We start from the raw sequence: 24,461 nt of genomic DNA, 5'->3' as shown, positions 1-24,461 counted from the left end.
TGTGGCTCTGATATTTACTTACATACTGCTACAAACTTATTACTATAATATCATTCGTCTCTGTAGCCATGTTATATAAACTGCCTGATTAATCAGGGCACAGTGCTTTACGAATTTTCTCAATGTTCATCATCCCTTAAGGGTACTCAGTGATTGAGCTCATCAGTTTGTGTAAATGTGACTTGACACATGATTTCCAAAATTAATCAGTCAGAATAACATTAACTAACCATTGTTGACTTGCCAGCTGCCAGGCACTGTCCTCAGCGTTTTCAGGTATTAAATTATTGAGTCCTATACAATGAAACAGGTTACCTTCATGTGACAGATGAGGAAAATGAGGCATGAGGTTTAATAACATGCCACTGATGTCACAGAACAAGTAACTGGTAGCTCAGAGTTCAAGCCAGGTGGTCTGATTGCTGCATTGGTACACTGCAATGCCCTTTTTCAGTTAAGTGACTTGAACATACATAGAATTTATTCGAAATACTTAAGTAAGAAACATGACCATGGGCCAGGCACAGTGGCTCTTGCTGTAATCCTAGCATTTTGAGAGGCCAAGGCAGTAGGATTGCTTGAGACCAGGAGTTTGAGACCAGTTTGGGCAACACAGTTAGAGCCTTGTCTTTGATTAAATTTAATAAAGAAATAAGCCAGAAACAGTGTATTGAAAAGAAACAAGACCATAAAAGGGATTGCCGGCTGGGCCCAGCTACTCAGGAAGCAGAGGTGGGAAGAGCGCTTGAGCATGGAGATCAAGGCTGCAGTGAGCCCCAATCATGCCACTGCATTCCAGCCTGGGCAACAGAGCAAGAACCTGTCTCAAAAAGGTATAGGGTGGGGTAGGGCAGTGGGGATGCAGTGGCTCATGCCTATAGTCTCAGTACTCTGGGAGGCCGTGACAGGAGGATAACTTGGAGCCCAGGAGTTTGAGACTAGCCTGGACAACATAGTGAGACCCTGTCTTCCATGAAAAAATTTTAAAAATAAGCTGGGTATGGTGGCGTACCTGTAGTCCCAGCTGCTCAGAAGGCCGGGGCAGGATATTGCTTGAGCCCGGGAGTTTGAGGCTGCAGTGCTCTAGCTGGGGCAACAGAGCAAGACCCCATCTCTTAAAAAAAAAAAAAAGACTGTCAATGGGTCAAACTGTTTGCTCACCTCCTGAGACTGTAACCAATCAACATAATACCATCAGTGCAGACTTAGAACAAAACTCTCTTTTTTTACTTTTATATCTGATGAATCAAATTATCCATCAATGTGATCTGTGGCCCTTTTTTTTTAACTTTGAAAATGTCAGGAAAAGCTCTTTGTTACTGTTAATTTTAATATTTAAGAAATTTGACATGTAAGAAAACATTGTGTATCTAAACTGGTTTATAGAGGGAACGGAAATGGGTATGCATGTTTATTAGAATTAAACAAAACCTGGTGAGTGTAGTAAGTAAACACAGGTTTCCCTGGATATCCATGTTCAGAAGTCACTTGATCAGGAAAAGATGGAATTAGAGGGTTGGAATTAGGCTTTCGAAGGAAACTGAATACAGATCTATTCTGAGTGATACAGAGCCTCAGTATGGCTTTGATAGAATTTTTTTTTTTTTTTAGACAGTTTCACTCTGTCACCCAGGCTGGAGTGCAGTAGCACGATCTCAACTGACTGCAACCTCCACCTCCTGGATTCAAGCGATTCTCATGCCTCAGCCTCTCACATAGCTGGGACTATAGGCGTGAACCACCATGCCCAGCTAGTTTATATATTTTTAGTAGAGACAGGTTTTGCCATGTTGCCCAGGCTGGTCTCGAACTCCTGGCCTCAAGTGATCCACCCGTGTCAGCCTCCCAAAGTGCGCTGGGATTATAGACGTGAGCCACCATGACTGGCTGAGATGAAATTTAATAGTTGTCACTGACTGTGCATTTAGCTGCCAGAAACTTCATAAACCGCCTCTACTAAAAACACAAAAATTAGCCAGGCATGCTGGCGTGCACCTGTAGTCCCAGCTACTAGCGGGGCTGAGGCAGGAGAATCACTTGAACCTGGGAGGCAGAGGTTGTAGTGAGCCAAGAATGTACCACTGCACTCCAACTCCAGCCTGGGAAACAGCAAGACTTCTCCTCTAAACAAAACAAAGCAAAAAAAGTTACATTCAAATCATACTAACATTCCACTCCCAACCAGTTGGTTGTGGAGCAAATCATGGCATTTATTTGACCCGAGTCTCACCACTGCTCTCAACTCCCCTAGTACAAGTCACCATCCTCTCTGCAGTCCTAGATTACGGTCTCACTGGTCTCTCTGCCTTCTCCACTTGTTCTCCTGTTATCCGCATGGCTAGAAAGATTATTTTAAAACATAAATCAGGCCAGGCTCAGTGGCTCATGCCTGTAATCTCAGAACTTTGGGGGGCCAAGGTGGGAGGATCACTTGAGCCTTCAAGAGCTCAAGATTAGCCTGGGCAACATAGTGAGACCTCATCTCAAAAAATTAAAAAAAAGGAGTCACATCATGTCACTCCTTAGCAACTTAGTCTATGTGAGGCACTATATTAAACCTCTACATATGTTATCTTGTTCTTAGTAATTTTTCTAAAGCAGTGTTCCCTCATCATTTTTTTTTCTTTTCTTTTTGGAGACAGAGTTTCACTCTTGTTACCCAGGCTGGAGTGCAATGGCACGATCTCGGCTCACCACAACCTCCGTCTCCTGGGTTCAGGCAATTCTGCCTCAGCCTCCTGAGTAGCTGGGATTACAGGAATGCACCACCATGCCCAGCTAATTTTTTGTATTTTTAGTAGAGACAGGATTTCACCATGTTGACCAGCATGGTCTCGATCTCTTGACCTTGTGATCCACCCGCCTCGGCCTCCCAAAGTGCTGGGATTCCAGGCTTGAGCCACTGCGCCTAGCCCCTCATCTTATAAAGTGATGGGTTTTCAGCAAAATCCAAAAAATGTTAATTTGTTTTTGTGCAGTACTCTAGGGGGACTGCAAGAGAAATACCACTGACCATGCTCTCAGGAAATTTACATTGAGGTTAGGTAAACTGGATATTAGAGACTTGAAAGGCTGGGCATGGTAGCTCACTCCTGTAATCCCAGCACTTCAGGAGACCGAGGTAGGTGGATTGCTTGTGCCCAGGAGTTCAAGACCAGCCTGGGCAACATGGCAAGACCCCATCTCTACAAAAAATTAGCCAGGTGTGGTGGCGTGCCCCTGTAGTTACAGCTACTTGGGAGGCTGAGGTGTGAGACTCACTGGAGCTTGGGAGGTGAGAGTTGCAGTGAGCTGTAATTGTGCCACTGCACTGCACTGCAGCCTGGGTGACAGAGTATGACTGTCTCAAAAAATAAAAATAAAATGTGTATATGTATACACACACACACACACACACACACACACACATATACATGAGACTTGCCAAAAATTAAAATGATGCCACTCTTTTTACTAATTTATTCCTTATTTTGGAAAATAGAGTATTAGTTTTAATAAAGATACTCTTTTTGTTAACATGTAATGAATTTATTTTTTTAATGAATTTTTTAAATTCTCAGTTTTAACTTATAAATATTAGCAGACATAACCCACATAAACAAAAACTTTGGGATCCTCAGTACTTTTTAGGCATGTAAAGGGGTCTTGAGACCAAAACAGTCTGAAAACCACTGGAGTAGACTTGTTTCCTCCAGGCACTTTCTTCTGGTTCCTTCAGTCACCACATATTTATTATGTCTGTCTATGACAGGCACCATTCTAGATTTTGGTGATACAGGTGAATTAAATGGGCAGGCTCTGATGTATGGAACTTACATTCTAGTTGGCATGTGTATGATAGAGAGAGAGAGAGGAAGAGGAGGCGGGTAGGTGATTTAGTTATGAAGAAATGAACAAGATAATTTCAGATTACATAAAAGCTGTGAAGAAAATTAAACAGGGTCAAGTGCCCAGGAGTGGGGATCTAAGTCAAACTGAGGCTGGGAAGATGACTTGATTTGAGCCTGATTGGCAAAGGGAAGCTCCTGCTTTTTCTCTGAATATTTCTGCCCTGGCTCACTCCTCTGGCACTGAGCTTCCTGTGGTTCCTTAAATATGCCAGGCAGGATCCTTCTTCAGGGATCCCTCGGTGTAGAAAGCACTCCTAAATTTTCACGCCAGTCACTACAGTCCAGATCTCCTTGGAGGGGCCTTCTTCAATCACCTATCTCAAAGAACACCCCTCCATCACTAGCCATCTCCTTACTGGGTTTCATTTTCCTTCCCAGCTCTTCTCTCTACACAATATTGCTATATATTTATGTGCATGTCTCTCTCCTTCCAGAGATTTGGGGTGATTGATATAACCCCCAGATCATTAAATAGTGCCTGGGAAATAGAGAGCTCAGTTTAAGTGTGCTGGGTGATAACTAAAATCAGGTATGATGAAAAAATGTTATTTGGCTTCTAAAGAGATAAATAAGTGGGCCGTATGTGGTGGCTCACGCCTGTAATTCCAACACTTTGGGAGGCCGAGGCGAGCGGGATGCCTGAGCTCAGGAGTCCAAGACCAGCCTGAGAAACATGGCGAAACCCCATCTCTACTAAAATACAAAAAATCAGCCGGGAGCGGCCAGCTTCGCCTGTAGTCCCAGCTACTCGGAAGGCTGAGGAAGGGGAATAGATCGAACCAGGGACGCGGAGGTTTGCAGTGAGCCTAGATCGCATTACTGCACTCCAGCCTGACGACAGAGCGAGACTCCGTCTCCAAAATAAGGGATAAATAAGCATTTTTTTTTTTTTTTTGAGACGAGTTTCGCTCTTGTTGCAGGCTGCTGGAGCAATTCTCCTGCCTCAGCCTCCCGAGTAGCTGGGATTACAGTCATGTGCCACCACGCCCGGCTAATTTTGTATTTTTTAGTAGAGACAGGGTTTCTCCATGTTGGTCAGGTTGGTCTCGAACTTCTGACCTCAGGTGATCCGCCCGCCTTGGCCTCCCAAAGTGCTGGGATTACAGGCGTGGGCTACCGCGCCTGGCCTAAAGCAATTGTTTAAAAGCAGGTTATTAAAGGATTAGCAGCCTAGTGCATTGTCTTATGCCGGTATTGTGAACAGTTTGGGAAGCCGACGCGGGGTAATCACTTGAGCTCAGGAGTTGGAGACCAACCTGGACAAAACGGTGAAACCCCCGACTCTTCTAAAACTAAAAACTTACTAAGTAACTAAGTAAATAATAGCCCGGCGTGACAGCACGCACCTGTGGTCGTAGCTACATGGGTGGCTCAGGTGGGGGGATTGCTTGAGCCCGGGAGTTCGAGTCCTGATCATGCCACTGCTCTTCAGCCTGGGCAGGATAGAGCGAGACCCTGAGAAATAATAAGAGAAAGAAAGAAAAGGCACAGTGACTGTCTCATTAGTGTAACCATAAATATCTAAAGAGAACAGTGCCGGGCACATTGGGAATCTCAACAAAGTTGTTTCCGTTATCCAACTCCGACCAGAATTTAGGAAGAACTTTGCCTGGTTTCTTCCCGCTATAACCAATGACTCAACAAATATTTGTGGAGTGAGTGGGTGACCCTCTCCTTTTATCAACGGGTAAACAGCCCGCGGAAAGTAAAAGTGACTTAGCCAAAGTCTCTGCAGGCATTCGGGGCACAGCCAGGACTAGCAGAGTAGTATATATCATAGTATATACAGTATCCTGACTCTCGTGGTAAGGCTTGCTCTACGGTAGTTATTAATTCCCCTGTCCACACAACCAGGTCTAATCTGGCCAGTTTTCTATTCTTTTTATTTATTTTTTCTTCTTCTTTTCTATTCTTAAGCTAAGAAAAAAGGAAAAGACATGTAAACTCTGTTTTGCGACAGACAAGGAGACAGAAGAATCAAAATTCCTGCTTCCAGCGGCCAAACAAAATCCTCCCACCGCCCGGTCATGTCACGTGACCACGCCTTGTTTCCCCCCCCCCAGCCACGTGACCTTTTGCGCCAAATTCCGCGCAGGCGCCGTGGACCTCTCTTGTGCCATTCCAGACATGGCGGCTCCGCTAGGTGGAATGTTTTCTGGGCAGCCACCTGGGCCCCCACAGCCCCCGCCGGGCCTCCCGGGCCAAGCTTCGCTTCTTCAGGCAGCTCCAGGCGCTCCTAGACCTTCCAACAGTACTTTGGTGGACGAGTTGGAGTCATCTTTCGAGGTAATATAAGACATGGGAGTCTTTGTCTCCAGCCTTCCGTTTTTCCTGAAACGTGAACCGCGCGTCTTCGTATCTCTCCAGGCATCTTAGCATCTAATTTACGGATAGAGAAACCGAGGCTTAAAGAACTTAAGTCACTTGCTTTAGGCTTCCCAGTGGCTCGTATTCAATTCAGGTCGGCTGCCGGAGGCGCGTAAACTGGAGGTTTCTGGAAACCTGGAGTCGGAAGGTGGCCTAACCCCCAACCTTGGAACCCTTCCAGATTCCCAGCCGGCTCTTGCCGTACCAGCCGGTCCTTGGTCCCATCGCCGAGCCCCGTTTCTTGCATTCCTACATGTTTAATAGGGGCTCAAGCCTTTTCGGAGCTTAAAGTTTCACTGCTGTGCCCTGTCTCCTTTCAGCTGGACTTCACCCTTAAACGATCCTGAAGTAATGGGACTCTTAGAGCGGAAATTGACTTCAGTTACCAGGCACAGCCTGGTACTAGGGGCTGAGGAAAGAGGAATGTTGGCGGTTGGGGAGGGAGGGAGGCAAAGATGACCCAGTCTCCGAGTTCTGCCCAAGGAGTTTACCTTATGGCAAGGAAGGTGAACTATGTATTGAGGGACGACGGAGAGGTGAAAATAAATGCTTTGGTGATTTCCAGTGGTCTTTAAAGTGGAAGATGAGCTACTCGTGTGTAGTAATAAAGTAATATAACTTCAAATTGGAGTTAACTTTTCCACATTTTAAATCCCAGTTTTGTGACTTTTATACTGATCTAATAGCACAGTAGTACATGAATATAATTTATAAACTATATTATTCGGGCTGGATGTACCACGGGCTGTACAAAGATTTAGAAATAAATGATTTGAAGGACAGAGAAATCTGCCCTATTTGGGAAGAGGAGAAGGAGACACCTTTGAGGTGGTGCTAAGTGGTAAAGGAAGGGGATGGTGAGCTTTAGAGCAGAATCTAGCATTGTTCTTGAGGTGAGGTGGCTGTCAGTCATGGGCACTTGCGGAAAGACTGGCCCTGTACAAGTCTTAGCCAGAGTTGACTCCCAGCACCCTGCTGCTTAAAAACTTACAGTGGCTGCTTGTTGTTCTTGAGATAAGATCAAGATGTTCAGTGTGGTCTCCCAGGCGTTGCATGTTGAGTTCTCTCCTTCACACTCATTTCCTCTTACTCCAGCCACACAAGGCTTTCCCACATGTACCATTTGTTTTCTCTTTGGGCTTCCAGGCCCCTCCTCAGCTCATTGCATCACGTCCTCAGCGTACCCTTCCCTGGCCTTCTTTTTAATACTTACCATTAAACCAGGCTCCGTGAAGTCAGAGACTACCTGTTTTGTACCCACACACTTCACATTTTTTATCCCGTAGTGCCAATACAGTGGTAGTGGACAGCAACTGCTAGATGAATATTTGTCAGACATTGAAGGAGCGTTTATTGTGGTGCTGAATATTTGTCAGACATTGAAGGAGTCTTCAGTGTAATTGCCTGTGCACAGAACCCCTTGGCTGATTCACGTATGCATCTGTAGGTGCCCTTTAGAGAGAACTCCCTCTGGGACTTGATTATCCATACAGAGAATACAGAGAAAATCAGTCCCTGCCTTCAGGAAGCTTGTGATAAATGGCAGTCAGTTGCCTTGCTGTGGGATCAGTGCTCTGTTAGAAGAAACCTGGGGTACTGTGGGAGCACATATGGGCATGTACATCAAAGAAGGCTTCCTAGAGAGCATGAAAGCCAAAGCAGCATTTTGATTTAGTCAGGTGAAGAGGAGAGGGAGAGGTGCTAGCTGGATCCTCTGCTGCTGGGTGATTACCTATCTAGTCTTGTCTCAAGATTCAGTTCAAAGGCCACATATTCATTGGAATTATTCCTGTTTCCTTCCTTGTGTTCTGTGTGAACCTCAATTTTCACAGCCTCCAGTGGCACATGGCAGCCCCTGCTCACCTGCTTCTCATTCCTATTGGGGTTCCACCTCTTGAGGTCTCTGTCTTGCTCATTCAGACTGCTCAGATGCCACCTCTTGAGGTCTCTCGTTTATTCTAGCTGCTCAGTACATGCTCTTTGATGGAAGGAGTTTATTGAGCTCATGCACTCTTGATTTTGGAGGGAATGTTGGAGACCAGTTAGTCTCGTTTCCTCCATTTAATAGATAGAGAAACTGAGGCTCAGTGAGGGGAACTAACTTGCTCAAAGTGAGCCATTGGGTTTGTGGAAATGAGGACTAGCACTTGCTTTCCAGGCAAAGGCTCTGTTGTAGCCATGCTTTTAAAAAGCTGTTCTCTTCCTAGGCACATGCTGTGGCTCACACCTGTAATCCCAGCACTTTGGGAAGAGGCCAAGGTGGCTGGATCCCTTGAGGTCAGTTCAAGACTAGCCTGGCCAACATGGTGAAACCCCATCTCTAACTAAAAATACAAAAATTAGTGGGCTGTGATGGCACACGCCGTAATCCCAGCTACTTGGAAAGCTGAGTCAGGAGAATTGCTGAAACCTGGGAGACAGAGGTTGCACTGACCCAAGATCGTGCCATTGCACTCTAGCCTGGGCAACAGAACGAGACTCCGTCTCAAAAAAAAAAAAATCAAAACAGTTTTTTTTTCTGGACTACCACACATTTTCTTCTCAGTACAGCTGTCCAGCTGTCTCTAAAGGCCTGTACATCTTCTTTTTTTTTCTTTTTTTCCTGAGACAGTCACCCAGGCCAGAGTGTAATGGCATGATCTTGGCTCACTGTAGCCTCCACTTCCTGGATTCGAGTGGTCCTCCTGCCTCAGCCTTCTAAGTGGCTGGGACTACAGGTGCGCACCACTACGTCTGGCTCATTTTTGTTTTAGAGGAGACGGGGTTTCACCATGTTGCCCATGCTGGTCTTGATCTCCTGGACTCAAGCAGTCCACCACGTCTGGCCCCTAATTTTCTTCTTAAGGGGATGGAGGGGAGTAAAATTCTTGAGATCATTTCCTGCCATCCTGACTGGTGGGCCTTTCTGACCAGTTCGTGGCAACTAACTGCCGTTTATCACAAGCTTCCTGAAGGCAGGGACTGATTTTCTCTGTTCGTGGTTGGCCTCTTGGTGGGATGTTTTCTAGTAGCCATAGGTTTCACAAAAGAGGTACAGCCTATCCACATCCCAAACCCAAGAGGAGTCAGCTTTCACAGTAGTCCAAAGAATGGGCAATCTGTTTTTCTGATTTACTTTTTCTGTAAATCAAGTGTGGGAGTTACAGGCAAGCAGAATTTTTGTTTCTCGAAGGGCGCTCACATGTAGTTAATGGCCTAAATTTGGGCTCAGATCTGTCTGCCTCACACCAAATGTAGTTTGCTAATTGCTGGCAGAGCTCTGCTTTCCTGCATTTGAGGTTCCTTTCCAACCCCTGCTTGTCCACCTGCCATCCTGTTCACATTCTGTGCCTCCCCAATCTCCCTACTCACTTCTTGCAGTGGGCCTGGCATTTCCTCAGTTACTTATGGACAGAACTCCTTGGTTGATTTGCATTTGCGTCTATCTAGGTGTCCTTTAGAGAGAACTCCTCTGGGACTTTTGATTATATGCATGAGACACCAACTTTGTCCTCTTAGGCCATCCAGTCAATCATTCATATGTGTTATTAAACACTTCCCTTGTGCCAAGGCAGTGTTCCTGGCACTAGGAGGACAGTGGTGAATAAGAGACAAAATTCTCACCTACTAGTAGGGGACAGATAATAATGGATGAAAATAACGGGTATGATGTCAGTTAATTATGTGAAAAACAATAGAGCTGTGCTTGGGGGTGGAGCGTGAGCAGGAGGGTCACCACTTAGAAAGGGTAGACCAGCTGGTCTCTCTGAGGGGGAGAAGATTGACCTGAGTCCTGAATGGGTGGTCATATGAGTTGTGTAAGCATCAGCAATAGGCCACAGTGGGGCTGGAAGAGTGTCTGGGCCTGGTGTGGAGTAAAATAAAGGGAAGGGGCATGGGGTAGCACAGAGACCAGATGTAATGCCGGCTCATTTGTCTAGCGCTTGCTCCATGGGCGTAATTGGTAAACTCAGTTTACCAGGTGTTTATGTTGGCATGATGTCTTGCCGTCTCATGTGCAAACACAGATGCTGCCACCTCATCAAATGACTTCAGGAGAAGTTATTTCTTCCTTTGGAGTAAGTTTTTGATGTGTGAATGACATTCTTTTCTTTCCTATGTTTTGATTACACAGGCTTGCTTTGCATCTCTGGTGAGTCAGGACTATGTCAGTGGCACTGATCAGGAAGAAATTCGAACTGGTAAGCATTCCCTCTGTGTACACAAGGTTTTTGGCTTCAGCAAGATTTCCTAGTTGCTAATTTTATACTTAATGTGTTTCAGTTCTGCTTTTATCCTGAGAGAACAGTTCAGGGACTAAAATGTGTGCACATAATCTCTATTAGCTGCTGGCTCTTGGTTCAGCTTTTTAGTTGACATCTTATATTACTGATAATGAACCGTTTATAATGAGCTTTTCATATTGGTGCTAGGTAAAGAAGACCAATAGTACTGCCTTTTTTTTTTGGAGACGGAGTTTCGCTGTTGTTACCCAGACTGGAATGCAATGGCACGATCTCGGTTCACTGCAACCTCCACCTCCTGGGTTCAAGCAATTCTTCTGCCTCAGCCTCCCGAGTAGCTGGGATTACAGGCGCACACTACCATGCCCAGCTAATTTTTTGTATTTTTAGTAGAGATGGGGTTTCACCTTGTTGACCAGGATGGTCTCGATCTCTTGACCTCATGATCCACCCGCCTTGGCCTCCCAAAGTGCTGGGATTATAGGCGTGAGCCACCGCGCCCGGCCTGTGTGTACTGCTTTTTAAAAAATTATTACTATTTTTGGAATAGGTCTTACAGAGAAAAGTCTCTTGTATGTTTTCTTATTCCCCAAGTTCTGTCTCTAGAGGTAACCAGAGCTTCTGATTTCTTTCTACCATATTTTACATGTTCTTTTTTTTTTTGAAATGGAGTAGTGCTCTGTCACCCAAGCTGGAGTGCAGTGGCACAATCTCAGCTCACTGCAAACTCCACCTCCTGGGTTCAGGCTCTTCTCTTGCCCCAGCCTCCTGGGTAGCTGGGACTACAGGCATGTGCTGCCACGCCCCACTAATTTTTTGTTTTTGTTTTTTTTGAGATGGAGTTTCGCTCTTGTTACCCAGGCTGGAGTGCAATGGCACGATCTCGGCTCACCGCAACCTCCGCCTCCTGGGTTTAGGCAATTCTCCTGCCTCAGCCTCCTGAGTAGCTGGGATTACAGGCACGCGCCACCGTGCCCAGCTAATTTTTTTTGTGTTTTTAGTAGAGACGGGGTTTCGCCATGTTGACCAGGATGGTCTCGATCTCTTGACCTCGTGATCCACCTGCCTCGGTAATTTTTTATATTTAATAGAGATGGGGTTTCACCGTGTTAGCCAGAATGTTCTCAATCTCCTGACCTCATGATCCACCTACATTGGTCTCCCAAACTGCTGGGATTACAGGTGTGAGCCACTGTGCCATTTCTTTTTTCAAGATACATTTTCACTCTGGTTGCCCAGGCTGGAGTGCAATTTTGTGATCTCAGCTCACTGTAGCCTCTGCCTAACAGGTTCAGGCAATTCTCCTGTCTCAGCCTCCCAAGTAGCTGGGACTGCAGGCATGCACCACAATGCTCAACTAATTTTGCATTTTTAGTAGAGACGTGGTTTTGCCATGCTGCCTAGCCTGGTCTCAAACTCCTGCCCTCAAGTGATCCACCTGTCTCAGTCTCCCAGAATGCTGGGATTGCAGGCGTGAGCCACCACACCCAGCCTCTCACCCTTTAAGAAAGGAGTGCAGTGGCCCGATCTCTGCTCACTGCAGCTTCTGCCTCCTAGGCTCAGGTAATCCTCCCACCACAGCCTCCCGAGTAGCTGGAACCACAGTGTAAGCCACCACATGTGGCTAATTTTTGTGTCTTTATTTTTTGTGGAGAGGAGATTTTGCTATATTGCCCAGGCTGGTCTTGAACTCCTAGGCTCAAGCAGTCTGCCTGCCTCAGCCTTCCAAAGCTCTGGGATTATAGGCATGAGCCACTGCACTCGGCCTCCACATAGTCTTTTTTAAGAAGATCTCATGGCTTTCATGCTCTATTAAGGTCTCTCTCTTTTTTTTCTTAACCTGAGAAAAGCATGAATTATCTACTGTTTAATGTTGGTTAACACATGAGAAGTTGGGGGTTATTATTACCACTGTGGCTAAGATTAAAATCTCTGAGTCGTCTATGAGAAGGCTCTGTTTTTACATTCTGATAATTCATTTATGAGGGAGATAAATGTATGTAGTGTTTTTCTTATATTAATCTTTTTGGTCTTTTTTTTTTTTAAAGGTGTTGATCAGTGTATCCAGAAGTTTCTGGATATCGCAAGACAGACAGAGTGTTTTTTCTTACAAAAAAGATTGCAGTTATCTGTCCAGAAACCAGAGCAAGTTATCAAAGAGGTATGAACTCAGTTGTCTTCTCAGCTTCTGTAGGAAGAACTAAGTGGTGCCAGGATTCCTTTTATGCTTTAGATGAGATGTGCTTGTTTCTCACGAGTCTCAGTCGGGCTTTATAGGTCAGTGTGAAATGTGGCTAGTCATCAGTGTTTGGGACAACATGAACAAGAAGTGAAGCCAATGAGTGGGGTTCAAAAAGAGAGTGTCAGGTAGAGCAGCTCTGATCTGATTTGTGTCATTGGCCTTCAGGAAAGATTTTTCTTAAAAGATTCTGCCATATGAAAAACGTTAAAAAATCCATTAATATGTATAGACTCATTTTGGACAAAAACTGAGATCTGTGTCCCCAGTTGCCTTACCCATTGCCTTGCACACAGGAATCCAAGGAATCAAAAAGTAGTGTTCCGACCCAGAGTCCTTGAAACTCAGGATTTCATTGATCTCAGTTGTTCTAAGCTAGGGCGTTTGGAAGTGTAAGCTATGCCACGATGACTTGGGAAGCTTTAATGGCATTGAATGGGTTGGGCCAGGACCTGCCCCATGCAGTGTGGAAGAGTGAAGAACAGTCTTGCCAAAAAAGCCAGCGATGCCCTCAGTGAGAAACACTGAATTGAGATTATGGGGGCAGTTTTTGAAGTAACTAGTCCCAGTTAATCAAAGTCTCTTTCCATTCGTGATACCAGGTGTTGGGGATAGATAGATATTCTCATAGTTTATCATGTTGGATCATTTCCTGATGTGAATACATGAATAACAGTGCAGGTATGTCCAAGACTGGGTCTTTAGTAAAGGGTTTAATGCTATTGTTCGTAAAAAGCTCTTGAAAAATATAATTTTAACAGTTCATAGTCTGAAGTGATAGAATGGTGTGGATTTTTTTGTACACAGTTGTTGATAACTAATTAGGTTCTTAACAGTAACCTTTGGAGAGTGGTACTGGGTGGCTGGAGACTAGGATGGGGTAGAGTCCTCGTGTTAATCTGTTTTCACACTGCTGGTAAAGACATACCCGAGACTGGGCAATTCACAAAAGAAAAAAGGTTTAATGGACTCAAAAGTTCCACATGGCTGGGCAGGCCTCACAATCATGGCAGAAGGTTAAAGACACATCTCACATGGCGGCAGACAAAAGAAGAGGGCTTGTGCAGGGAAACGCCCATTTTTAAAACCATCAGATCTTGTGATACTTACTATGAGGAGAACAGCGTGAGAATGACCTGCCCACACCTCCCAACAGACTCCTCCCATGACCCATGGGAATTGTAACAGTTATAATTAAGGATCAGATTGGGTGGGGACACAGCCAAACCATATCAGTTTGATTTTTTTTGGCTGCCCTTGGGTACCTTTTGAATTTTGTAACTTGCATATTACTTGCTGTAAGAAAAATAAACATAGACTGGGCATGGTGGCTCATATCTGTAATCCCAGCACTTCAGGAGGCCAAGGTGAGTGGATGACTTGAGGTCAAGAGTTTGAGATTAGCGTGACCAACATGGCAAAACCCCATCTCTACTAAAAATACAAAAATTAGCCAGGCATGGTGGCATGTTCCTGTGATCGCAGCTACTCAGGAGGCTGAGGCAGGAGAATCACTTGAACCCTGGAGGTGGACGTTGCAGTGAGCCCAGATGGCACCACTGCACTTCATCCTGGGTGACAGTGAGACTTTGTCTAAAAAAAACCCAAAACAAAACATAAAAACTTACGTTAGAATCATATCATTTGGGTTATTCAAACAGTGGAGCCAAGCAGAGTAATGGACTTAATATGGTTTAATGGATTATTTTTGTTTTGAATTCTTAGTCTCTTAACTAACCAGAACCATATATGTTTTTCCTGAGTTTGCTCTGACTTACTCTGTCGCTTTTATCTGCAGGATGTCTCAGAACTAAGGAATGAATTACAGCGGAAAGATGCACTAGTCCAGAAGCACTTGACAAAGCTGAGGCACTGGCAGCAGGTGCTGGAGGACATCAATGTGCAGCACAAAAAGCCAGCCGACATCCCTCAGGGCTCCTTGGCCTACCTGGAGCAGGCATCTGCCAACATCCCTGCACCTCTGAAGCCAACCTAAGCCAAGGGCTAAGGCACTTGGACTGTGAGTGGGCTGGTGCGTGAGGTTGGCCACACATCTTTTCCTGTGGACTTGACCTTTTGGAAGAATTCTTTGCCAGATGATGAGTTCATTTTAGTATTATGCTCCCATTGAAAAATTTTCCACTATTTTTATAAGCTGTTACTTTCTTGAGTACTTTAAGGGTCTGTAGCTTGGATAAATCAAGTAAATTTTTTTTTTGTCTTTAGCAAAGTTTTGACTGTGAGTGTGATGACACAGATTCTTTTTTATGGTGGTTTTGATTGTTTTTAAATTTTTGTATGACTTTTCATCTTTTTATATGTGTTTCCTTTAGTTTGATCTGATGGAAAAAAGCATAATAACCTAAGAATTAGGAGAAGGGGATTTTAGTTGTAGGCCTTATGATAATTACCCCTCAGTGGTGAATAGAAAAGTATGTGAATTTGCTCTGTTTTAAGACTTTGAACTACCTCAAGAAGAGGAATCTAACACAATATTTGTAATGTTTCCAGAGCTCTCAGAATGAGGATTTTGTTGTAAATAGGTCAGAAGAGGATTGAACTATCTTGGGTTAATGTAGTAATCTTACAGTAGGATCCTTAGGTTGATGTTGACCTCTGTTTGGGGTATGTTTATATTTTATGTGGTGTTTACTTTTTCTTTGATAAGGAGAGATGTAGTGGGAACAGTGATACGCTAACATTTATTACATTTTGCAGTAATGAATCTGTTTAATGGGGCAGACACTTTTCAGTAGTCTTGACAGTGGGGTATAGGTGAGCTGTGAGGGGCTAAGCTTGCTGTGATTGTCTATTTCTGTTTTGAGTTTTCTTTGCATGTATCATTTTTGTTTTACATTTTGGGAGGGGAAACATTTTCCATTAAGGAAGGTTGTTGCCAGTGGATTTGACTCCAAGGGACTAGAGTGTCATGGTGAGGGTGGAGGGGATGCAGGGTGATCATTGGCTACTGAGCCTCCACAAAGAGCATGTGGCGCCTCTGCCTTTGGAAGGATGTTTTGCTCTCTTGTTAGTTTTGCAGGCAACCTTGGATTCGCTGTTGAGTTGCTGTTAAGAAATGGAGACCAGCGTTGTTTCTGCCTCTCGTTGGTTAGGTTGTTTGAGTTTTATAGTCTCTTATTAGATCACATCTCTTTACGAACAAATGCTTCACTATCTTCTGACTGGCAGTACTCCTGTGACTCTGTGTCTTGCCTCATTTTATTTTCTTCAGCCTTGAAGGCACCTTCCCACATGCACTGACATCCACTCGTGAGCCTGGTCCCTGAAGCCTCCCAGCACCTGTTCTGTTGCATCCCCAAGGCATGGGACTTTGATCTCTTCTGTTGCACTTGCTAGGTTCTCCCTGGTAGGTTAGAGCTTTGTATCAGTCTCTCTGCCCCTCACAATTATAATTGTGGATTTTTACCTACTCTAATTCAATGATGCTAGTGAGAATTAGACATTGTTCGCCTTACATATATAGGAACCATATAGTCTTTATCTTTTTGTTGTGAGTATATATGGCATTTGGCAAATGGATCTGTGATTACCAGCCTGACACCAACAAATCCCCTCAGTTAGGACATATAGATTAAACAAAGCTTTGAAAAGCTCATATGCTATGACCTCAAGGTTGTTAACCTGATCATCTCGTGGTAATTAGAAACTGTGATTGGCAGCTTTATATTTCTTGATTAAAAACCTAAATAAACTGATTAGGTTTTGGGTATTCTAAAAGAGGTTCTTGATTAAAAGATTGAGAACTATCCTGTTTGGTGCTTAGTGAAAAGATTTTGAATTACTGTATGTAACAGTTACTGCCATTTCTTTATTAAATTCAGAAGCTTTTTGCCAAATAAATAACAATTTTTCAATCTTGTCTGTTTGTAAACGTCTTGCTGGGTGATGAATAACCCTCTAAGAAACTCTCTGAGCTGCTGACTTTTTCAGGGAGAAAATCACAAGCCATCCTCTGAAGTTCCCTTCTCAATTACTGTAAATGCCCTTGGCTGAGTCACTGCCCTGGTACCAGGGAGTAGAGTATTATGTCTTGGAAGAAAGACTCCTCTCATTGTCCAGGGGTGGGTTCTGGTCTGCCCATAGGCTTCAGGCTTTCAACTTCCAAACAAACATCTGTGCCACACACATTCCTTGAATGATCTCGCTGAATCTTCTAGAAGGCTTATAACAGAATCAATATTGTTGTTCCCATTTTCATAGATAGATAATAAATCTGTAAATTAGAGATAAGACTAAGACTTACTATTTTTGCAGACTACAGGAGATGTTGAATGGGAAGTCAGTAGCAAGGGTGCCAGAACGTTAGCAAGTGTGAGGCTGTGAAGGAGCGCTGCTCAGTCCTCCCTTCAAGAAAGCAGCTTCAAGGAGTTCAATTACACAAGCTCCTGCCACTGGGGACCTATTGCCATGTTCTCACCCAGTCCATGATGGCTGTCACCAAGCGCAGTGGAGGTGCAGGTGCTAGACCATTTCTGCCCGACACAGGACTCCTCTAATGAGCAGTCTGAGGCCAGGCATGGTGGCTCATGCCTGTAATCCCAGAACTTTGGGAGGCCGAGGCAGGCTGATCACTTTGAGGTTAGGAGTTTGAAACCAGCCTGGCCAACATGGCGAAAACCTGTTTCTACTAAAAATACAAAAATTAACCAGACGTGGTGGCAGATGCCTATAATCCCAGCTACTCAGGAAGCTGAGGCAGGAGAATCGCTTAAACCCAAGAGGTGGAGGTTGCAGTGACCTGAGATCAAGCCATTGCACTCCAGCCTGGACAACAGAGCGAGACTGTCTCAGAAACAATAAAAAATACTGAGCAGTCTGCTTGGCATTCCCATCGGCCTGGCCAAGACATCTTCGGAGCTGTCTTGCCGTCCTGCCTTCTTTTACCCCAGTGTTCCTTGGCCCACCAGCAAACCTACATCATAGGCTCTTCCTTGTCTTCTGTTTCCTCCTCTCCCCTTTCTCTAACATAGATGTTTCTCCTGAGGAGAAAAAAAAACTACCTGTCCCGGACATTCAGAAGCTGACAACACTATTCGGTCATGTTATTCTCCTGTTGGACATAAACAGTCTGACTACCAACTCCAAAGTTGCTCTCAGGCCATGAAAATAAATCACTTCATAATTATGTCTAAGCACATAAAAGAAAAAATTCAAGGTCTGTTTGCCACTCACAAAATACCAAACATCCTTCTCCTGGTTAAAATGAGTAACAGCGTGCTCGCTTCGGCAGCACATATACTAAAACTGGACGATACTGAGAAGATTAGCACCGCCCCCGTGCAAGGATGACGCGCAAATTCATGAAGCATTCCATATTTTTCAAATAATGCCTTTTTAGTTGTATCCTCTAGTATTACAGATACAGGACAGTACTGTCTCATACCTCTGTGAATGTAAAATACCTTGTACCTGCTTTATGATGCGTAGTAGTGACTGTGCTTTATCAGAGCTGTTTTTAATGATGTTATTCTAGAATGTTTTCTTTCCAGATGATGATTCAGAAGCTAATTTCTAAAAATGGTGCCAGGTACCACAACAGCAACAGAACTTTGCAATTTTTGGGGTTTTGTTTCTTACCTTTCCCCCCCTTTTTTTTTTTAAATGGAGTGTGCTGGACGTCTCTATAATTTTGTTCAGGTGACTGCAGAGCCTGGAAAAGCTGCTGCTGCTATTGATGCATAACATACGACTATTAGTGGTCTTTTTATACAAATATATATATATATGTATACATACGTATACATATATACATACATACATACATATATATATACACATACGTATATATATATATATATATACACATACGTATATATATATATATATATATATATATATATATATATATATATAATAATTTGACTTTTTGGAAACTTTAGCTGTGCTGTCAACTTTGGAAAAAGTATCCCAGTTTACTGTGTTGAGTTGGCATTGTACAGAAATTAACAGCCATATTGGTCTAGAAACATTGAACTTAATTTTTTTCCATTTGTACAAGGGTAACACACTGTATTAAATATGTAAGGTCTTATCTACATGGGTTTGATTACAGAAACTAATATTCTCTAAAAAAAAAAAAAAGTAATAGCTGCTATTTAAAAAAAAAAGGGCAGTAACAGCTTTTATCCCTACTCTAGTCCACCTTCCTATAGGTAAGATGTATTGAGATGCTCAATCCTACACTAGCCCTCACTCTGACACCATCCAATCTGAATGAATCCTCACCAAGGCCAAAATCCTAAAAGAGGTTCTGACACCCTCTGAGAAGCCCTGCTGTTCTCTGTGATGAATGTTCTCCCTCACCGCAACAAGTCATAGACCCAACTTGTTCAAATACAGTTGTTTCTAGTAGCATTTGGCTGAAGGCATTCACAGCCCCAACGAATGTCTTGCACTTCTAATTGGGGTGTGCCTCATGGAAGACCCTACTGAGACAATTGTGACTGGATGTGGTCTGAGAGCAGGCAGTAGGATGAAGCTTGGGGACTGACTCATTCACTGTCCAACTGGCAACAAAACACATCCAGAACAGTGTGTGAGGTATGGATAGTCACTGGCACAAGAGGGTGGCCCAGTTGCTGAGGATTCTACCAGTGGTGCCCTGGGAAAATATCCCCGGGGAGGGGAATGTGTGGAGTCAAACCTGTGGGAGGTAAGGGGAGTACTTCACAAAAGGACAGTAGAGTGTCAGTTCCCTGCAGGGGAATAGTGGGAAACCGATGAGGTGACTGAGTACCCTGGGCCTCTGTGGCTATCTCTGAGGACCTGGTAGAATAGTCAATCAAAAACGATACTGAGGCCAGACACGGTGGCTCATGCCTGTAATTCCAGCATTTTGGGAGGCTAAGGTGGGCGGATCACTTTGAGGTCAGGAGTTCGTGACCAGCCTGGCCAACATGGTGAAACCCTGTTTCTACTAAAAATATAATTAGGTGGGCATGCTGGCAGGTGCCTGTAATCCCAGCTACATGGGAGGGTGAGGCAGGAGAATCGCTTAAAACCGGGAGGCGGAGGTTGCAGTGATCTGAGATCGCACCACTACACCCCAGCTTGAGCGACAGAGCAAGACTCCGTCTCAAAAACAAACAATACTGTATCCTAGGGGTGGAAGGGAGGTGATGGTGAAGATTAGTGTGCTACCCTTGGAAATCTGACAGATGCCAGTAAGATGTTCCCAATCATAGTTCCATGTAATTTGTCAGCCTGATCTGCAGAATCCTGATGGATGCTGGAGAAAAATTGTCAACCAAATAACCTCAATAACAATTGCTGGGTTGGGAATTACATCAGTGTAAGAGCAGTTACGGGCTCAGGTACATGGTATGCAGCCATTGACTGGGCGAATCCATTCTTACCTACCCCAGTTACGGAACACTGCATTCATGTGGAACGGAGAGTATTCCTTTCAGTTTTACTGCAGGAACATGTTACCTTCTCCACTGTCATAATACAGCCTGAAGAGATTGACCATCAAATCCCATTTCTCTCTGCCAACTTAATCCCGAATTGGGTAATTTATCTCCATCTCCACTGTAACCTTTACACCATCACTGTCATCTCTAGACCACTCTGCTCTTGAGAGACTGATGGAATCATTATTCAAACTAAAATAGGAAGAATGTTTTATCTATCCAATTGTATTTTTTGTCAATAGTGTTAGAGCACAGACAGTTTCATTTACTGCTGGTAATGGTGTAAATTGCTAGAAACTTTCTGAATGGCAGTTTGATTAAATCAAACAGCTTCAGTTTGTGTCCTTAAATGCCTTCCTTGAATACCCAAGGCACATGGCCTCAAGAAAAAAATTATAGAAGCATGCAAAGATTTTGTTAACAAAGATATAATCACTGCAGGGTAGAATTTAGAAATTTAAGAAGATTTTTTAGTCATCTGCAACAAGAAAGGAGTCAAAACAGATGTAGGGTCTCAATTAGTAAAATTCTCTCCCTGCCCAGAGATTATGCTGAGTTAAGGGACAGAAATGCAAAGTGTAGCCTGCTTTGCTAGTTATCAGGAATTACACTATGTTGGGAAAATGTTTCAACACACAAAAATAGAACCACCTGTATGTAATCTTTTTGAACACACAAAATAAAGAGCAGTCCTACAATGTTCACTGCTGTGGTCTGAATGTTGGTATCCCTCCCAAAACTCGTAGGTTGGAACCTAATGTCAATGTAATAGTATTAAGAGGTGGGGCTTTTGGGAAGCAGTGGATTCATGAGGGCTTCACCCTCATGAAAAGGAGAAGGCTTCGTGAAAGCCTTCTCATTCATGAAAGGCTTCACCCTCTTACAAAAGAAGCTTAGGGATGATCTCTTGCCTCCTCCACCTTATAAGAATACATAGCAGGCACCCATCTCTAAGGAATGGGCCCTCACCAGACTCCAAATCTGCTGGTGCCTTGATCTTGGATTTAGCCTCTAGGACTGTGAGCGATACATTTCTATTGTTTATAAATTATCTAGTATAAGTAAGATATTTTGTTATAGCAGCCTAAATCAGCTGAGACACCCTAAGAAAAGAAAAAATATTTGGTAATGAAAAACAATATGGCATGTTACATGTATGGTGTCAAGTATTTGCATTTAAAAATGTATTGGGGCCTTGTTTTGATTAGACAGGAAATTTACCTTTAATACCTAAGTTTGGTTTTCTCTCAACATGACAGTTATAATATGTAATCAGCTTTGTTTTTTTGAAGATTATGTGATTGAGGTTAATGGGAACTGAACTTTCTGTTTCCAAGCTGTCTTCATTTTACTTTTCTATAAAAAAATCAATACAAGTCAACCATTTTTATTGCCCAGTTGTTCAAAGTTTTATTCACAAGAGCAAAGATTTGACAATGCATAGAATTAACATTGGTTTGTGGGCCACTTCCTGGGCCAGCACCAAAGACTGAAAAGTATTTTGCCCCCTGAAAGTTGTATTGAGTCTTGTCAAATAACATTGCACCGTCAGAAAGTAAGACAAGTCACTGTGGACTGAGAGCAATGTCAGCACCATAAACAGGCATTCCAGTTCCTTTAATCCACTGGAAATCCATGCAGTGAAGAAGCTACACACCATGAGACAAATGGCTCCAACTCAAAGACCAGAGGTTCAGGAGTTTGTTTGTTTGTTTTTATCTGTAGGGATGGGGTCTCACTGTGTTGCCCAGGCTGATCTCGAACTCTTGGGCTCGTACTGTTATCCTACTTCAGCCTCCTAAGTAGCTGGGACGACAGGCGCCCATACAATGCCTGGCTAATTCTTTTTGTAGAGATGGAGGTCTTGCTGTGTTGCCCAGGCTGGTCTCAAATTCCTGGCCTCAAGTTCTCCTCCCATCTTGGCCTCCCAAGGTGTTGGGATTACAGGCATGAGCCATGTGCCCAGTCTAGAAGATTTTTGACTTCAAAGAACAGATAGTCTAGAGACCTTCACAAATGATCAGGTTGACACTGCAGTCATTAAAATGAGACCTATAACTGGGCTGGGCTTGGTTATTTACAGAAAAACCTGTGATGCTTACTTCGAATTCATGTTAACTTACATTATCTTGCTTAATCCTTTCAAAGCCCTTTTAGAGGTAGGTGTTATCCCATCTATATATATTCTGCTGCTTGTCTTAGACCAAGCAAGTGAAAATACTCAATCCAAGCATGCTACCATCCATTTCTGGTAGGTTTGGTTTGTTTTCTTTTTAGTTGGCTTTCTTGTTTATTTTGAACTTTTATTCGTCTTCTTATTGAGGTTAGATGTGCATTTTGGAATTGTATCATTTTACATAGAAAACCTCATCAGTAAGTTGACTATCCTAAGGACAAGTAAACCACTTTTAAAGTAGATCATGGAAATCACAAAGTCTGATATTCCACAAAATGGAGTATGATGTTATGGACACTAGAAATACAATATAGGTCATTAGTAATGCTAATGACATTTCCCTGTAGATGCTTTTGAATAACACTGGTTTGTTTAATGTCAAGATATTTATCATGAACTATCACCATGGAAGAATATGATTTCTTCTTCTGTTTCTTGAGACAGGGTCTCCCTCTGTCACCCAGCTTGGTTGGAGTGCAGAAGTTCGACCTTGGCTCACTGCAACCTCTGCCTCCCAGGTTCAAGTAATCCTCTCACCTCAGCCCCCCAAGTACCTGGGGCCACAGGCACATGCGCCATGCCTGGCTAATTTTTGTATGTTTTGTAGAGACGGGGTTTCACCATATTGCCCAGGCTGGTCTCAAATTCCTGGACTCAAGTGATCTGTCTGCCTCAGCCTCCCAAAGTGCTGGGATTACAGGCATTAGCCACGGTGCCTGGCAGAACAGTATGAAATGTTAATGCCAAAATTTGTTTTAGCTATCATATATAAATCATATTACAAGCATATTATTTGGTTGGTTGGTTTTAGTTCATTCCTTCAATCAGATGATTTAAAAGAAATGTTTTTCAGGTATCCTCTTTGTGATGTATCTGAAAGATGAGCTTAGAAAGAAAAGTACTTGGTAAACCATTCCTGGTGCGGAGAGCCCTGTTTCTGCTGGCCTTCTTTGGGTTGATCCGTTTCACCGTTTGGTGTCCTAAAAACAAGAAAATGTTTTATATGGTTTAAATATGCAATAAACAACTTAATACCCACCATCTTTTCAGAGAAAGGTAACTGCTTATTTACCCTTCAAAAATACCCGAATGGGACCAGCCTACATTAGTAATGGGAAACAAGTTGAAATGGATGGGGCTGGGGAGGGAGTGTCTAATTCCCATTTTGAAAACAGAAGATTCATCATTGTTTGCTTCTCTGTTGTTCCTTCGAGACTTAGTGATTATAGCTCTGATAATTATACAGGATTAACCAAACCTAAAGATTAAGGGACTTCATTTTTATTTTTTTGAGACAGAGTCTCCCTCTGTTGCCCAGGCTGGAGTGCAGTGGCATGGTCTTGGCTCACTGCAACCTCCAGGCTCCTCGGTTCAAGTGATCAGTGTTCCTCAGCCTCCCAATTAGCTGGAATTACAGGCACAGACCACCACACCCAGCTAATTTTTGTGGTTTTTGTCGATATGGGTTTTGCCATGTTGGCCAGGCTGGTCTCAAAAATCTGACCTTAGGTGATCTACCCACCTTGGCCTCCCAGAGTGCTGGGATTACAGGTGTGAGCCACCGAGCCCGGCCTGATTAAGATACTTTAGAATTCAAGGTGACACAGTAAATCTTGAGGAATAATATTAGTAATAATACTGAAACTATATTGAAGATTTCTGTGCCAAGTCCTGTGCTAAGCATGTCTTATGGATTAATGCCTTTGGTCTCACATTAGTCTGATGAGATAGATGCTGTATTGTCTTCATTTTAGAGGCGAGGATATGGTAACCTGGAGAGGTCAAGTGACCCGTGCAAGGCCACACAGCTAAGAATGAGGAGGAGTGTGATTTGAATTCAGACCTCCAGGCCAGATGGGGTCTACCTTTTGTGTAACCCATTCTGAAGTTTTCAGCTAAGTGATTCAGTGTCCCTTGTCTAATCATCCATGAAAAAGGGCCTTCTGGAATTTGGTACCAGGAATAGTACCCCTTCCAAATGACATAATTCTCTTCTCTTACACAGTCTTTCCTTTTGACTAAATTGTCATTTTTCAGGCAGGGCTTGTTTTGCTACTCTTTATATCACCCAAATGCCAAGTACTTAGCAGGTGCCAAAAAGAATCCTCATTTCCCTCTTATCTATGGGGAAAT

General features: G+C 43.5%; 2 protein-coding genes and 1 non-coding gene across 14 annotated transcripts in view; 2 read left to right on the top strand and 1 right to left on the bottom strand.

Annotated features, from left to right (window-relative positions):
- Positions 1–6,003: 6,003 nt before the first annotated feature.
- On the top strand, positions 6,004–16,594 carry MED28 (mediator complex subunit 28). Its single transcript, XM_008993549.5, has 4 exons — positions 6,004–6,176; positions 10,372–10,438; positions 12,529–12,641; positions 14,518–16,594. Exons 1-4 carry the CDS (start codon positions 6,018–6,020, stop codon positions 14,713–14,715), a joined length of 537 nt encoding a protein of 178 aa, XP_008991797.4. The 5' UTR covers positions 6,004–6,017; the 3' UTR covers positions 14,716–16,594.
- A 1,360-nt stretch (positions 16,595–17,954) lies between these two features.
- LOC118152514 (U6 spliceosomal RNA) lies at positions 17,955–18,060 on the top strand. Its single transcript, XR_004741274.1, has one exon. It is a non-coding gene; the product is annotated as a U6 spliceosomal RNA (small nuclear RNA).
- A 3,476-nt stretch (positions 18,061–21,536) lies between these two features.
- Positions 21,537–24,461, bottom strand: part of FAM184B (family with sequence similarity 184 member B) — a 171,705-nt gene continuing 168,780 nt past the window's right edge. For all 12 annotated transcript variants that reach the window (XM_078367454.1, XM_078367457.1, XM_054253460.2 and 9 more), the window contains one exon: positions 21,537–23,308. In XM_078367454.1, the coding sequence (XP_078223580.1) occupies positions 23,215–23,308 (94 nt within the window). In that variant the 3' untranslated portion in view covers positions 21,537–23,214. The remainder of the gene's footprint in view (positions 23,309–24,461) is intronic.

Source organism: Callithrix jacchus, chromosome 3 (genome assembly GCF_049354715.1).
Source record: "Callithrix jacchus isolate 240 chromosome 3, calJac240_pri, whole genome shotgun sequence".
Lineage (NCBI taxonomy): Eukaryota > Metazoa > Chordata > Mammalia > Primates > Cebidae > Callithrix > Callithrix jacchus.
This window is presented reverse-complemented; position numbering and strand designations above follow the sequence as displayed.